We start from the raw sequence: 13487 nt of genomic DNA, 5'->3' as shown, positions 1-13487 counted from the left end.
TGAAAAGTTATTGACACTGGCTATCAGGAAAAATTCCTGAAAGAGGGGCCAGGCTTTGGAACAGGCTGCCCAGGGAGGTGGTGGAGTCTCTAGAATGCTCTGCTGTGTCCAGAGAAGGGCAACAGAGCTGGGGAGGGGTCTGGAGCACAGCCCTGTGAGGAGAGGCTGAGGGAGCTGGGGTTGTTTAGCCTGGAGAAGAGGATGCTCAGGGGAGACCTCCTTGCTGTCTACAGCTACCTGAAGGGAGGTTGTAGCCAGGAGGGGGTTGGTCTGTTTTCCCAGGCAACCAGCACCAGAACAAGAGGACACAGTCTCAAGGTGCACCAGGGGAGGTTTAGGCTGGATTTGAGGAGAAAGTTCTTCCCAGAAAGAGTAACTGGCCACTGGAATGTGCTGCCCAGGGAGGTGGTGGAGTCCCCATCCCTGGAGGTGTTCAAAGAAGGATTGGATGTGGCACTTGGAGCCATGCTTTAGTTGTCAGGAGGTATTGGGTAATAGGTTGGACTTGATCATGTCTGAGGTCTTTTCCAACCTGGATGATTCTATGATTCTGATTCTGTGACAGAACAGCAATGCTATCCTGTTCTGCTGGAGCTGCAGGTTGTCATCCTGCAGGAGATGTTCTTTAAGGTGTGCTGAATGTTTTTGGAAGCTGGGACTCTGAGTCCTTCAATTCCTTAAGGCCCCCATGGGCGCTGTACTAATGAAGTCCAGTGAGGCTTGCAGGCAGAACGCTGGTTTCTGTGTACCACCATTTTATGGTGGCCCAAGCTCTCTGTCCCTGGCACAGTCACATGTCTTGCTTCTTGGGATTAGTTGCTGCCAGGGGAGGTTTAGGTTGGATGTTAGGAAAAACCTCTGTAGTGAAAGGGTTCTCCAAGACTGGACCAGGCTGCCCAGGGAAGTGCTTGAATTGCCAGAAAGTGTACTTAAAAGCTGTCTTACATATGGTGGCTCAAGGATATGGTGTAGCAGTGGCCTTGGTGGAGTTAGATGATGGTTGGACTTGATGATCTCGGAGGTCTTTTCTAACCATGGTGACTCTGTGGTTCCACAACTATTTGCCTTCTAATGCAAACCTCCTGCCTCGCCTTGGCTTCTTGTCTGCTTGTGATGTGTTTGCTGTGGTGCTGCTGGCTTTCCTCTTTAGCAAGACCAGGACAACTTGGCTTTATGTGAGTGTGGAGCCGGCTCCTGCTGGCCTTGCATGGTGCTGGGGCAACACAAACAGACTGCAAACATTTGTTCCTCTTTAGGGACAGCAACTTGAGGGTCCAGCACACAGCATTTATCCTTTTGAGTAAACATCCGTTCCCACAGGCACCCAGCAGTGTCTGACAGAGATCAAAAGAACAGAAATGAAAGGATTTTCTCCCCTCTTTGCAGGGGGAGCAGGCTGCAGGACATCTCCTGTGAGATGAGAGGGCTGAAGGAGCTCTTTGCAGAGCAACTTGTGCGCTGGGCCAGGGCTGTGCACAGAGCAGCTGCACCTCCAGCCTGGGCCGTTGGCTGCTGCTGGAAAAGTGCAGTAGTTCATATTTCACATGTCTCTGGGCTTCACCAGGCTCACCAGCTATTTAAGATCAGGGTTTCTGCAGCTCCCTTGTGGCGTTTTTTTTCCTCACTTGGGCAATCTAGCTGTGGGACTGAGGGACCTGCTGAGAGGATGTTGTTTTCATCTCTTTCTGTACAACCCAAAGGCAGTGCAAGCTGAGAAGAGGCAATACAGGAGTGTGTGCTTGTGAGCTGCTGCCAGTCTGAGCAGGCAAGGAGGTCACTGTTGGGTGTGTGTGTGCTATGTCCTCTTGGTGGCTCCTTACCTTGTTTCCTCTGAGAAAGCATCACTTTGAGTCCTTAGCTGGCAGTGAGGTTCCCCTTGCCTGCTCTGGAGGCTGGCTTTGGTTTAAGGAAATGGGCAGCAAAGATTTTTTTCATGCTCAGGTTGTTTGTGAGGGGAAGGTCCTCTCCTTCAGCATTGTTTGCTTGTAGTGCCAACCTACCCCATGCTGAGGGCTTGTAGATCAGGTTCTCTGTGTCCCTGTACAGGATCCTTGGTCTGGCTGGGTAGCAATCTAGATAGGATGTTAAGCACAATACCTCTGCCTCGAAGGTTGCTGTGGTGTAATGCTAACTGAAGCCACCAAACCTGGCTGGAAATCAGCTTGGGCTTGGGGACATGTAATATTTCATGACCAGAAGATGAGTAATGAGTGAGCTGCCATCTCTGGCTGGTCCAGTGCCCAGTGTGAGTTAAGATGGGAGGATGCCAGGAACTAATCCCACAGCAAAGAAAGATGATTGTGATGACAGCAAAGCCACAGGTGAAACCCTGGTGCCTCCTGACCAAGTGCAGCCAGGGAGAGAGGATTTCAGGCCATGTGAATTCCTCTGGTAGAGGACAAAGTCTCCTGCCAGCTACAAGGTCTTTTCTTCTGTCTGTGGGCTGGAGGGAGTGACATTGCTTGAACTGGCTGGACTGGAGGATGCAGGGGTGGTGGGGGTGTCTCCTTCTGTAATGAGTCTTCAGAGAGAAATGTAATTCCATATGGAGAGGGTATGTAGGAAGCATTGTGGCACCAGAGACCAAGGGAAGAAGTGGGGAATAGAAGTGTCAGCTCACCCTTGTCCCTGGGCTCCGCAGCTGTGGGAGGGAGGCATTTTGGCTGCCTTTGTGGGTCCTTGCTGGGAGCAGCCCCCCGTGGGGCACCATGGGTGAGGTGCTCATAGTGCTTCTGAGCACTCAGCTGAGATTGATGCTTCCTGCATGCACTGGGTTGGCCTTCTGGCTGGGTACTGTTGGCCATTAGTCCTGGCAAGCTGTTTGTATGCTGGCAGTTGGCTGTCGGAGAAAGCTGAATAAGTTTTCTTAATATGATTTGGGAACATTTTCTCCAGCTTAAGTGGTAGACATAAAATGACTTCATATCCTGCTCCTGCTGTGTCAGGCTTTAATGGAAGCACATCTCTGGAACTGGGAGCAAAAGGGAGGAAAAAAGACTCCTCTGTCACTCAGGGGACTGTGGAGGATCAGCAGTGAGAGCAGAGGAACGAAGCTCATCTGCCCTCGCTGCTGGTGCTCTGTTTCAGTGCCCTGTCTGTTGTATGAGTGACTTCAACTGGACAGTTGCCCTCTCCTGTAGAAGAAAAAACAAAGACCAAAGAGCATGTAAGCACCCAGCTGCACAGACTGGCTCTGTGGCTTTGATGCCTGAAGCACATACTCAGTCTGTCAGGTTGGGAGCAGATAATCTCGCATGACAGATTGGTCCCAGCCTCACTTTGAAGCTGGCCACAAGGACCATCACAGAGGGGAGTGGAAAGCTGAATAGGAAGGAAGTGAAGGCGTTTAAAGAAGTGCTGCTGTCTGGAGTGCTACATCGCTGGCACTAGTGATTGACTTTCCTCCTGATTTCAGTATCCACATCGCTCAGAACATGCCCGCAGCAGTCCCAGTCTCCCCATGGATGGCTCAGAGAGCTGGGATAGTTCCACCGACTGCAGGGAGCTTGGAGAGAAGGAGTTGCAAGCTGCTGGGAGCATTGTTTGCTGTTAGGCTGTCATTAGGCTGTCTGCCATTAATTGCAGCATGGGTTGAGAATAAAAGGGAATGAATCCCGGTGCCTGGAGGTGTTCAGAAGCAGCAGAGATGTGATGCTGAGTGTCGTGGTCTAGCACCAGCCTTGGTGTTAGATAATAGTTAATAGATAATAATGGATAATAGTTAGACTTAGTCTTTTCCAATCAAAACAATTAAGTGATTCTGTGGGACTTCACAGCCAACCCATTGCCTGCTGGAGAGGAGGGGCTGGAGGTGCATTTTGAAAGGAAAGTGAGAGGAGTATCGTGCTGAAAGGCTGCAGATGGGGAAAGGTGGTGGTGGGGGCAGGGATAGACGTAAGAAAACCACACTCAGGAACCTGTTTGTTACCTGCAAATCCGGCTGTTATCAGAGTAGGAATGAAACAGCTTTTCCTAGAGTGTTGCCTGCTGAGAAGAGGGAATTGTACTTGGGTGGAGAGGGGAAAACCTGATGCATAAGCAAGCAGAGTTTGCCTTGTGGCAGAGCTGATGCCAAAGCCCAGTCTCAGGGAGCCGGAGGCTCATTTCTCACAGCCTCAAATCCCAAGTGTGGCACTGTGGGTCAGGAGGATATAGGGTGGTTCAGGGCCCCACTCCTCTGCTCCAAAGCTGTAACCAGCTCCCTGCTCCCAGTTTACACCACAGAGCTGCTCCCACAGACAGGGAGGGATGCTCCTCCCCTGACCCCGCACCACGCTTGCTGGTTTTGCCTTTCCTGGCTGCAGCTTCCACATGCTGAGCTCCTGCTGGAAGTAACGCAGCTAAATTGCTTCCTCCAGCTACTCGTTCTCAATCGACTCCTCTCTACAGGGAGCTTTAAACGGTGCCCGTGGGGCAGCACGGAGCCTGAGAACCCCGTTAACCCTGGTGTTTCAAAACCCATCAAGGCAGGCAGGGCTCTGATCTCTGCGTTAGGAAAAGGATGCTCAGTTGTAACAAGTCATTACCCTAAAATGAGCCCTGTGCAGTACGAGTTAACCTTCACTGAGGAAAGCAAGTTCTTGTTTCAGCTCTTTTATCTGCCTGGTTGTGCATGAGGAAAGGCTTTTTTCCCCCTGTCCAAGTGTAGCTGGTACAGCGCTGCAGATCTTTTTGCAGGCAGCTAAACAGGAAACAAAACACCCACCTTGCTTCTCTGTGATTACCTACTCAGTTGGTGGGAGATAAGAGGATTTATGGAAGATAAGAGGACCCAACCTTAGTCTGAGTACTTGAATCTGGTGGGTGATCAACTGCCATCCTTTACCTTCAGGCACTGTAGATCTTTGCCCTCCAGGATTTACTCCTGGCAGCAGACTCCAGCTGTGCTCCAGGGTGAATTAGAGCTCTGAATTTATAGATTTGGCTACTAATCCTTTCACTAGCAGTCAGACTCAAGGCATTGGAAGGTGGTAGTGCCTTTCTTATCAGCAGTGCACTGCTTATCACTGATGGGAAGTATCTCCTGGGCTGTCTAATCATCACAAAACTTACATTTGGTGTTAGCAGGATGCTTGTTGTTCTCTCTGTCTGACACAAAGCTGTTCTGCCACTTCTTTTAACCTGTCCATGCCATAAAGTGGAGACTCTGGAAGCCCTGCCTGGAAAGCAGCCACAGAAGTTGGTGGTTAGAGAGTTACCTTCCTCCCTCCAGGTCTCTGAGCAGTGCACCAACGCTAAAGGCAACAAAGAGGCTCCGGTTTGTGCATGCAGCACATCCCCACTGGCTGCTGGTTTCTTCCTTGGTCATTGCAGTGTGTGTTTAAGCAGTTATTGTAGTGACTCTTTGCATCCTACTGAGGCATTGGTTAGCAGCCACTTTTCAGATCAATTGTAGCAAATACTGGCAGGGCTGCTGTGCTTGCTGAGCAGCCGGAGCAGCTCTTAGTGCCACGAGAGAACAACAAACAAACCTGGATGATGACTGGAAACATCACCATGGGGGTGGGAAAAGAGACTTCCTGCTGCTGCTATACAGCAAGATCATGGGAAAACAAAAGCAAACACACTTCTGCTGCCTACCCCACCTCCTCCAAGAAAAAAACCCAGCCAAACAAAGGGCTTTGGCTCCTTTGTCTCCTTTCAGACTTACAGAAGTCTCCCCGAGATAAAAATCTGTGGTTTCTGAATTGTGGCAGCAAAGTCCTGTGGCATTTACATCCATGTAGAACCAACTACCTACACAAGTGCATTACAGGTAGAGCTGCCAGTGGGTATCTGCAAAATAAGTCACCTGTTTAAAGGTACATTGGAGAGCAAAGCAGCTCAGCCCTGCAGTGGTTCTCAGCTGAAATTGCAGGAGCAGCATCGTTTACATTCAGCCTCCCCTTGGCTCCAGAGGAGCTTCTTGTCAAGCTGTTCCGGGGCCTCAGGGATGGACAGACTGACAGGCTTTCTGTTGCAGACTCAAGTTAGGAGCTAAGATTGTCTGTGCAACCGTCCTCTCCACTCCACATGTGGACATGCCACAATGCAGGCTTTAACTCTGCGAGCCCTTGCTCATGTCCCGCTGGCTCCCTGCCTCCCTCAGTGTGGAGGAGGCACAATGCTGCCTTAATGAGCAGACAGGCAGTGGCTTGGCTTTGTCCTCACTCAGCCTGTGACCAGGGACCTCAGTCACACCCCACTCTCAATGTCCTGCTCTGAAAATCCAGTGTTGTTTTCAGCTCTTTTACAGCTTGTTCCATGAAAGTCTTGCAGCCCTTCATGAGCACAACCCTTGCACCCTACAGTGCTCAGTGGATGATACCTTTGATGCCACCACAAGATTTGTGAGGGAACAGTGACATGCTTTGGTTGTAGGATGGGCTGCTTTGGCCACCCAGAGTACAAAACTTTCCAGACCAGGGCTTGGAGGCAGGAGAAAGGCTGTGAGGTGACAAGTGTGGAACCTTGTGTGCTGTTAGCCCTGGGATGCACCTTGAGTACTGTGTCCAGTTCTGGGCCCCTCAAGCTACTCAACATCTTTCTTGAATTGAACATGTCCAGAGCAGGGCAACAAAGCTGGTGAGGGGTCTGGAGCACAGCCCTGTGAGGAGCAGCTGAGGGAGCTGGGATTGTTTAGCCTGGAGCAGAGGAGGCTCAGGGGAGACCTTATTGCTCTCTACAACTACCTGAAGGGAGGTTGTAGCCAGGTGGGGGTTGGTCTCTTCTCCCAGGCAGCCAGATCTAGAGGACACAGTCTCAGGCTGTGCAGGGGGAAGTTTAGGCTTGGTCTTAGAAAGAAGTTCTTCACAGAAAGGGTGACTGGCCACTGGAATGTGCTGCCCAGGGAGGTGGTGGGGTCACCATCACTGGAGGTGTTAAGGAAAAGCCTGAATGAGGCACTTAGTGCCATGGTCTGGTTGGTTAGATAGGGTTGGGTGATCAGTTGGACTTGGTGATCCTGGAGGTCTCTTCCAGCCTGGGTGATTCTGCGCTCTGGGATGTTCTCATGGCTGCTTTTCAGTACAGGTAAGATCAGGGGGTGTGTTATGAAGGGGCCTCAGGTGCTGGTAACTGCAGAGCCCCTCACTGTCACTCACTGACGGTGTTTGTGTTGCAGATCGATGTCCTCAAGGCAGATGTGGAGAGTGCTGAGTGGAAGATCTTGGAAAACCTGCTGCTGGAGGACGTTGTGGAGCAGATAGGACAGCTGGTGTTTGAGGTGCACATCCACTGGCCTGGCTTTGAGGTCAGCGGCAACGACAGCAGCGTGGTGCGGTACTGGTACAGCCTGCTCCGGGAGCTGGAGCTGAAGGACTTCAGGCTTTTCCATACCTACAAAGACTTGTCAAAACCACAGCTGTTCCTCAAAAAGGAAGCCTTCAACGCTAGTAGCTGTTACAGGCTGAGCTGGGTAAACACAAGATGGAAATAGCAGAGAGGGATTTATGGGCTGTGACTGTGAGCCATCTGGCCCCGCCGCGCCGCTCAGGAGGACTTGGCCACCGCTGGCTGGGCTCGCTCAGCGTGCACACAGACTGCCAGCCAGGTGCACTGGCTTGTGCTGCCTGTGCTGCTGACAGAACTGCCTCTGGAGGATCCCTGCTGCAATGCACCGGCCAGTGGGTGCACTGACAGAGGCTTCTGGAGAAGGTTGTCTGGGGTGGGGCTAACAGCACAGCTTTACCAGGCTGCCCTCGCCTCTGGGTGCTGAGGTGGAGGCCATCCCTGTGGGGCTGCCCTGGGAAAGCATTAAAAGTAGGGGTCCTAGTACCATGCAGGTTGTTCCTCCTGATTAGTCTCAGGGTAATTAGCCTAGCAGCTTATTGTAGTTTAAGCAAGCAGTAAATAAGGGTTGAAAACCAAATGACATGATCTCCCACAGATGGTGAAATTCCAAAGGGCTGCACATCTTCCATCACTGATTGCCCTGAGTTAAAAATGGTGATGTAAAGGTAAGTTCCAGAACTGCAGCAGAGGCTGATCCTGGTTCTTCTTCCCCTGCTTGGTAAAACCTCAGCTAATCTCTTGCTCAGGATTGCCAGGCGGTGTCAGGAGCAACTCAGGCTGCAGCAAATACATCCTCTGGAAGAAAATATTCCAATAACTGTGGTGATTTTAAAGGAAACCTTACCTCTGATACATGGGAGATAAAAGCCATTTGTCATTCTCGAGGCAGTTGTGTGATGTTATGGGAGAAAGTGAACAGCTCTTATTTTATGCACCATCCCCTGCACATCTCTTCAAGCAGACTTGCAGCCTCCCTTCCTGAGGTCTTGCTTTTGTGCCCTTACCACTTTTCTACCACTCTTTTTCACCTAAAGCAGAGAGACTGAAATGAATTCAGTTCCCATCTCCTGAAGACTGAGCTGCTGGGTACCTGCATGGGGGCACAAGCCTGACTCTGCCCCAGAGAACAGGCAATGCATACCCATACTCTGCCATCTACCAGGTGCTCATGACATCTTCAGCTGGCCCAGATCTGCTCAGCAACACCATGATGAGTATGGCTCAGCTCTGCTCTTCCCCACAGCCTTCAGTCCCCAGGTGAGTTGGGCATCTCCTCATGTCTGCATCAGCTCTGCAAGGCAGCTGGCACATTGCCTCCACCCTGGCACTGGGTGAAACCCAGCCCTGGAGCCTCCTCACTGCCCACACCTCGGGACACTCATGGTGACTACAGCCAGCACCAACCCCAGCTCAGAAGGACATAACGACCAGCATTAGCTGGACACCTCCACCAGGAGCTGTTTGAGCGCGGTCTGAACTGGATCTTTGCAGAGATGACCCGTGTGTGGTGGCAGGTTTATTTGCACAGAGCCTTCTGTGGGGGTGAGGCCATTTCCCCACATCTGTGGCTCAGAATTTACAGGTGCTGCCTGTGACCTGGTGAAGATGAAGAGCAGCAACAGACCATCACAGTTCATACTGCCACACTGGATCTCCACAGAGAGCCCCCAGGAGCACAGGGATCATGTGTCAGGACACCAGCACAGCTCTCCAGAGAAGCTGGCCCGTTTCTGAGTGCCATGCTGGCTTCCTTCAAGCTTCTAAAATTCGACCAAAGAACAGTCTGACCTCCTGCTGCACTCTCAAACCTGACGTTTATCACCTGCACTTCTGGCCCCAGGCTTTGATCCCATGGGTGACTTCTGAAGGGCTGTTCTTGAGCACCTCTCAACTGTGAAAGATCAGAGTGTAAAGGGACCATATGCCAGACCTTTCCTGGCAGATGCCAAGAAGACAATAGCAGCCAGCAGCACACCTGAAGAAATAGCACTCCCTCTCTCTGGTGAATTATTTAACAGCTGAGACCATCTGCTTCACTCAAAACCTTTGATTTCATGAGCTTCATTAGCTGCTCCCGTGCCCTTGGAAGGATCCTCAGGGTTATTCAGCAGGAAATCACTCCTGATTTCTTCCTGCTTGTTAACACAATGTGACATTTAATTGCAGTCAGTGGAGACCTGGTTTAGCGCCGGTGGAAGTTCAGAGCTGACCTACATTCAGAGACAGATTTATAGTTGCCTCCCTCCACTGCCTTGCAGCCCTTGAAAGGAATCATCTGTGATAACCAACAGATCTCTTCCCTCAAACACAAGTCCCAGGTCACAGCACAGTTTGACCTGCCTGTTGTAAAAAGCTTCAGCTGGTTCAGAAAGACCTGTGTGCAGGGGCAGCCCATGCTGTGCCCCTTATCCTGATGGCAGGACAAGGAACAACGGGTGTAAGCTGGAACACAGGAGGTTCCACCTCAGCATGAGGAGAAACTTCTTTACTGTGAGGGTGCTGGAGCCCTGGGACAGGCTGCCTTCTCCAAAGACTGCCAAAGCCAACCTGGATGTGTTCCTGTGTGATCTGCTCTAGGTGATCCTGCTCTGCAGAGGAGCTGGGCTCTAGGATCTCTGGAGGTCTTTTCCAGCCCCTAACATTCTATGATTCTATGACCTTACATGAGGTGAAAGTGGGAACCTGCTGTGTGCTGACTGGAGATGACAACTCCAGCAGGAGGACCAGTGCAATGTCCCTGCTCTTCTCAGGGGATTGCCACCTCCCCTGTTTGTTTCTCAGTGGCTTCCAGCAGTGTATAAGCACTTGAAATGCTCCTTCACCCCAGCTGGAATTTTGCCTTCTCTATTTGAAATTCCCTTTCTGAATCAACCCCAAACAATTTGAGTCTCACCCTTCAGGTGTCACCACCAGCAGCAGCAATAGCATCAGCTGTGCCCCAGGACCACCTCTGTCTCTCCCTTGAGACCAGCCAGGAGCAGTTGTGACACGGTGTGAAGAACACCCAGCCCCACACTGACCTCTCCAACTGACTTGCCAGGCAGGAAAGGCCCTGAAATGCCTTCCCACTACTTCTTCTTAGTGAAGGGAAGGAGGATTGTCCCAAGAAGCAGGAGAATTTGGCATCTGAAGAAGTATTCCCAAATAGTATTTTACTCTTTGATTATTGGAGGAATAACAAAACCAACTCACCCCCTGCCCCAGGGTGCTCCAGAAAGGTCAGCCCCAGGAGAGGAGCTGCAGAGAAGCTGTTCTGACAAACCTGCACGGGTTTGAAAGCTCCAGGGAGGAGGAATGAGCCTTGCTGCTTTTTCTCGTGGATCTCTGGCCTGAGGACTGACTTCATCCCGAGTCTGACTTACCTCTCTGTCTCCAGAGCAAGAAATATAGGAAGGGATTACATTGTACTGAGTACATACAGAGGAGCTGAAGGAGCAAGGGGGTCTGAGGATATGGAAGCAAAACATAAACCACTGGCCTGGGTGAGCAAAGCCAGGGCTGCATGGAGAGCCTCGCCTGGTGCAAGCTACGGTAGGAAGCTGAATTGGTGCAGCTCTTCTAGGACAGGGGATTTTTTTTGCCCCTTGTCTTTAAAATGCTGCTTTGCAAGAGTTCAAGCTCCACTGAATAAAAGAGGCTTTTTCCCAATGAAGAGGTGAGCTGGGGAGGTAAGAGCAAGACATCAGCTGCAGGGAGATCGTGCTGGGAGAACTGGGAAGATTTCCAGCTCCCAGAACCACGTCCAGGTAACTGTCAGTGGTCTCAAAGCTCCATCAAGTTCTTATTACTGAAATGACTCCCTGGAGAATTTGTGGTGGTGCCTGCCTTTCCCAAGCCAGAGGAGAAGCAGGCTCAGTTAGTCTTGACACCCTTCAGACTACCACAAAGCCTCAAGGCTTTTTACTCTGCAGGACAAGCCCAGCACATCTGCAGCAGCATTTCATTTCAGCAGCCTGCTGGTGACACAAGGCCCAGCAGGTTCAGAGGGGGCTCAGGCAGGCTCAGGGCTCTGGCATTTCACACATTTTGAATGTTCTATCCTACAAACAAGATGAGCAAGAGGTCTGAGGTCAAGCTGCCAGTAGCCCTGGCACATTTAGGGGGTCCCAGCTGAAAGTCATGGCAACTCCTTTTCTGAAAGCTTTGAACTCTGCAAGGAGCTTCTGTGAACAGCCCCCTGCCACAAGCGATTTCCTGAGGGCTGTGAGACAGCTGTGGTGTATCTGGGGTTTTATCAGCAAGCCTGACAGGAAAAAGTATCTTTTACTGCAAGGTATAAGGCTTCAACTCTGAGTGTATGCTAATGAAGTCAACCTACAGCAGCAAGTCCTGAAGTACTCTCCAGAGGAACAACCTCCCTGGCAACGAACGCTTCTGGTGGAGAGGTTCAACTGTTTCAAGTCTTCCAAGGAAAATTGCCCTCCCTGCCTGTTCCCCCTGCTGCAGGCTGCTTGTCACATGGAGCAGGATTTTGTAATGGCCAGCTGGTACAGAAGGCAAGTACATGGTGTGTTACTGGGCTGTCAGAGCTGCAAGGCTCACTGTTTAAATCAGCCTTCAAAGAGCAGAGTGTTAAATGGTGTACTGAACAGCTGCCTGTTGCTAGGAATTGGCTCTTCACAAGGCAATCTTGGGCTTTTCTGGATGTGCAGTCAGTCAGAGATTTGCTCCTCATAATGAGGGCAAGGACTGCACAGCTCCATCTTCCTGGGGACAATTATAAACTCTGAGCAAGACAGATGCCAAGGCCATCTGCTTCAGGCAAGAGCCTCCTTACCAGCAAGCTGCAGGAGGATCTGTGGGATGTTTCCCTCTTGCTTAGGAGAAGAAGGAAAAAGAAATCCAGGATAAAGCTGGCAGAAGGCCAAAGGAACTATCAAGTTTCCCAGGCAGAACTCCAAGAATGATGGAGACAGTTCACTTATCTGTAAAGCTTCCACTGGAAAAGTAATTGGTATTACTCTAAGAGGCAACAGATTGGCACATCCCTTCTGGAAGTTGCAGATGCATGATCAAGGGGAAACCACACATTGCTGCTGTGACAGCAGCCTGCACTCCAGCTTGCATCTCCCTTCCCAGCAGTGTGCTACACTTGCCTCCAGCCCACCCAGGAAGCTCCTTTCAGCTTCATTTTATTGCATTCTCCTTCTGAAGTTAGGGAAGAATGAGTTGGGGGAGCTCAAAACTGCCTCTTCCCTGGCTCTGCTCACACACAAGGCTCAGCCTTGGGGTCTCAGTTCAGACTTGGCCTGACCAACTTCTGTAGCAAACCAAACGTGAAATGGTGAAGGTAAGAAGAGGCCAGGGGAGTTGGGAGGTCCCTTCCAACCCCTACCATTCCATGGCTCTGTGATGTGATTGGGGTTAACTAGCCCAGCAAGAAACCTTTCCCCAGGTGGCTGCAGGAAAGACAAGTCTAGACTGACACCACACAGGCACAGAGGGGCTAGCCTTCTGCACAGCAGACGAGCTGACAAGGTGAGCTTTGGGGGTTCACAACTCTCAGGCTGACAAGGGAGAATTATCCTCAGAAAAAATTTTCCCTGCAGGCTTCAGTGCAGATGTGAGAAATTCCACAAAAGATTAAGAGGGTGGCCAGCTGTGAGGGACAAAGGATTTCATCTGAAAGATTCTAGGGGGATTTTGGATTCTGGGCTTGTGGCAAATATTTAATCTCAATTCATCAGCTCCCAGCAGAACTGATTTGAGTCAAAGTTGCTTTAGCTTTGTTCCCTGCAGGCAGTGTTCAGTGTATTACTACTGAAGTTGCTATGTTTGGTTTCATATGTGGAATATAGACCCCTGTGTATAGCTATTTCTGCCTGGTGGGTGACACATGGGAAAACACAGGATCAACTACAGAGCCAAAACACTTGGAGCATTATGACTGAAAGGCTGTTAAGCACTGGGGAAAGATGTTTCTGACATGGAAGCTAATAGCTAATAGTTATTTCTGCAAGAAGTTTTTGTATTTGCTCTACTCCTCCTGCCCAAGTCCCCTGTACTTGCAAGCTGTTAATGGCCAGGGCACACTGCCACATAGCCATTTAGGAAATGGATCTGGAGGCAGAACCCTTTGAAATGATTGCAGCCCCTGTTCTCCTGAAGCAGCACTCAGGGCACAGCACACACCAAAGCTCAACTCCTAGCACTGGAGTCAAGGCCTGCCTTGTGAAAAGAACATCAGGCATTCACCCTCTGAGACATGGCAGCAG

At 50.7% G+C, this 13487-nt stretch overlaps 1 protein-coding gene across 1 annotated transcript in view; it reads left to right on the top strand.

Moving 5' to 3' along the window:
• Positions 1–10905, top strand: part of METTL24 (methyltransferase like 24) — a 47914-nt gene extending 37009 nt beyond the window's left edge. Inside the window, exon 5 of the mRNA XM_068160531.1 lies at positions 7103–10905. Coding sequence (XP_068016632.1) covers positions 7103–7417 — 315 coding nt within the window. The 3' untranslated portion in view covers positions 7418–10905. The remainder of the gene's footprint in view (positions 1–7102) is intronic.
• The last annotated feature ends 2582 nt before the right edge of the window (positions 10906–13487 follow it).

This window comes from Melanerpes formicivorus, unplaced genomic scaffold, assembly GCF_026170545.1.
Source record: "Melanerpes formicivorus ecotype bairdi unplaced genomic scaffold, bMelFor1.0.p_v2 SCAF_50, whole genome shotgun sequence".
Lineage (NCBI taxonomy): Eukaryota > Metazoa > Chordata > Aves > Piciformes > Picidae > Melanerpes > Melanerpes formicivorus.
The sequence above is the reverse complement of the archived record's forward strand: the minus strand, read 5'-3'. Positions and strand labels throughout refer to the sequence as shown.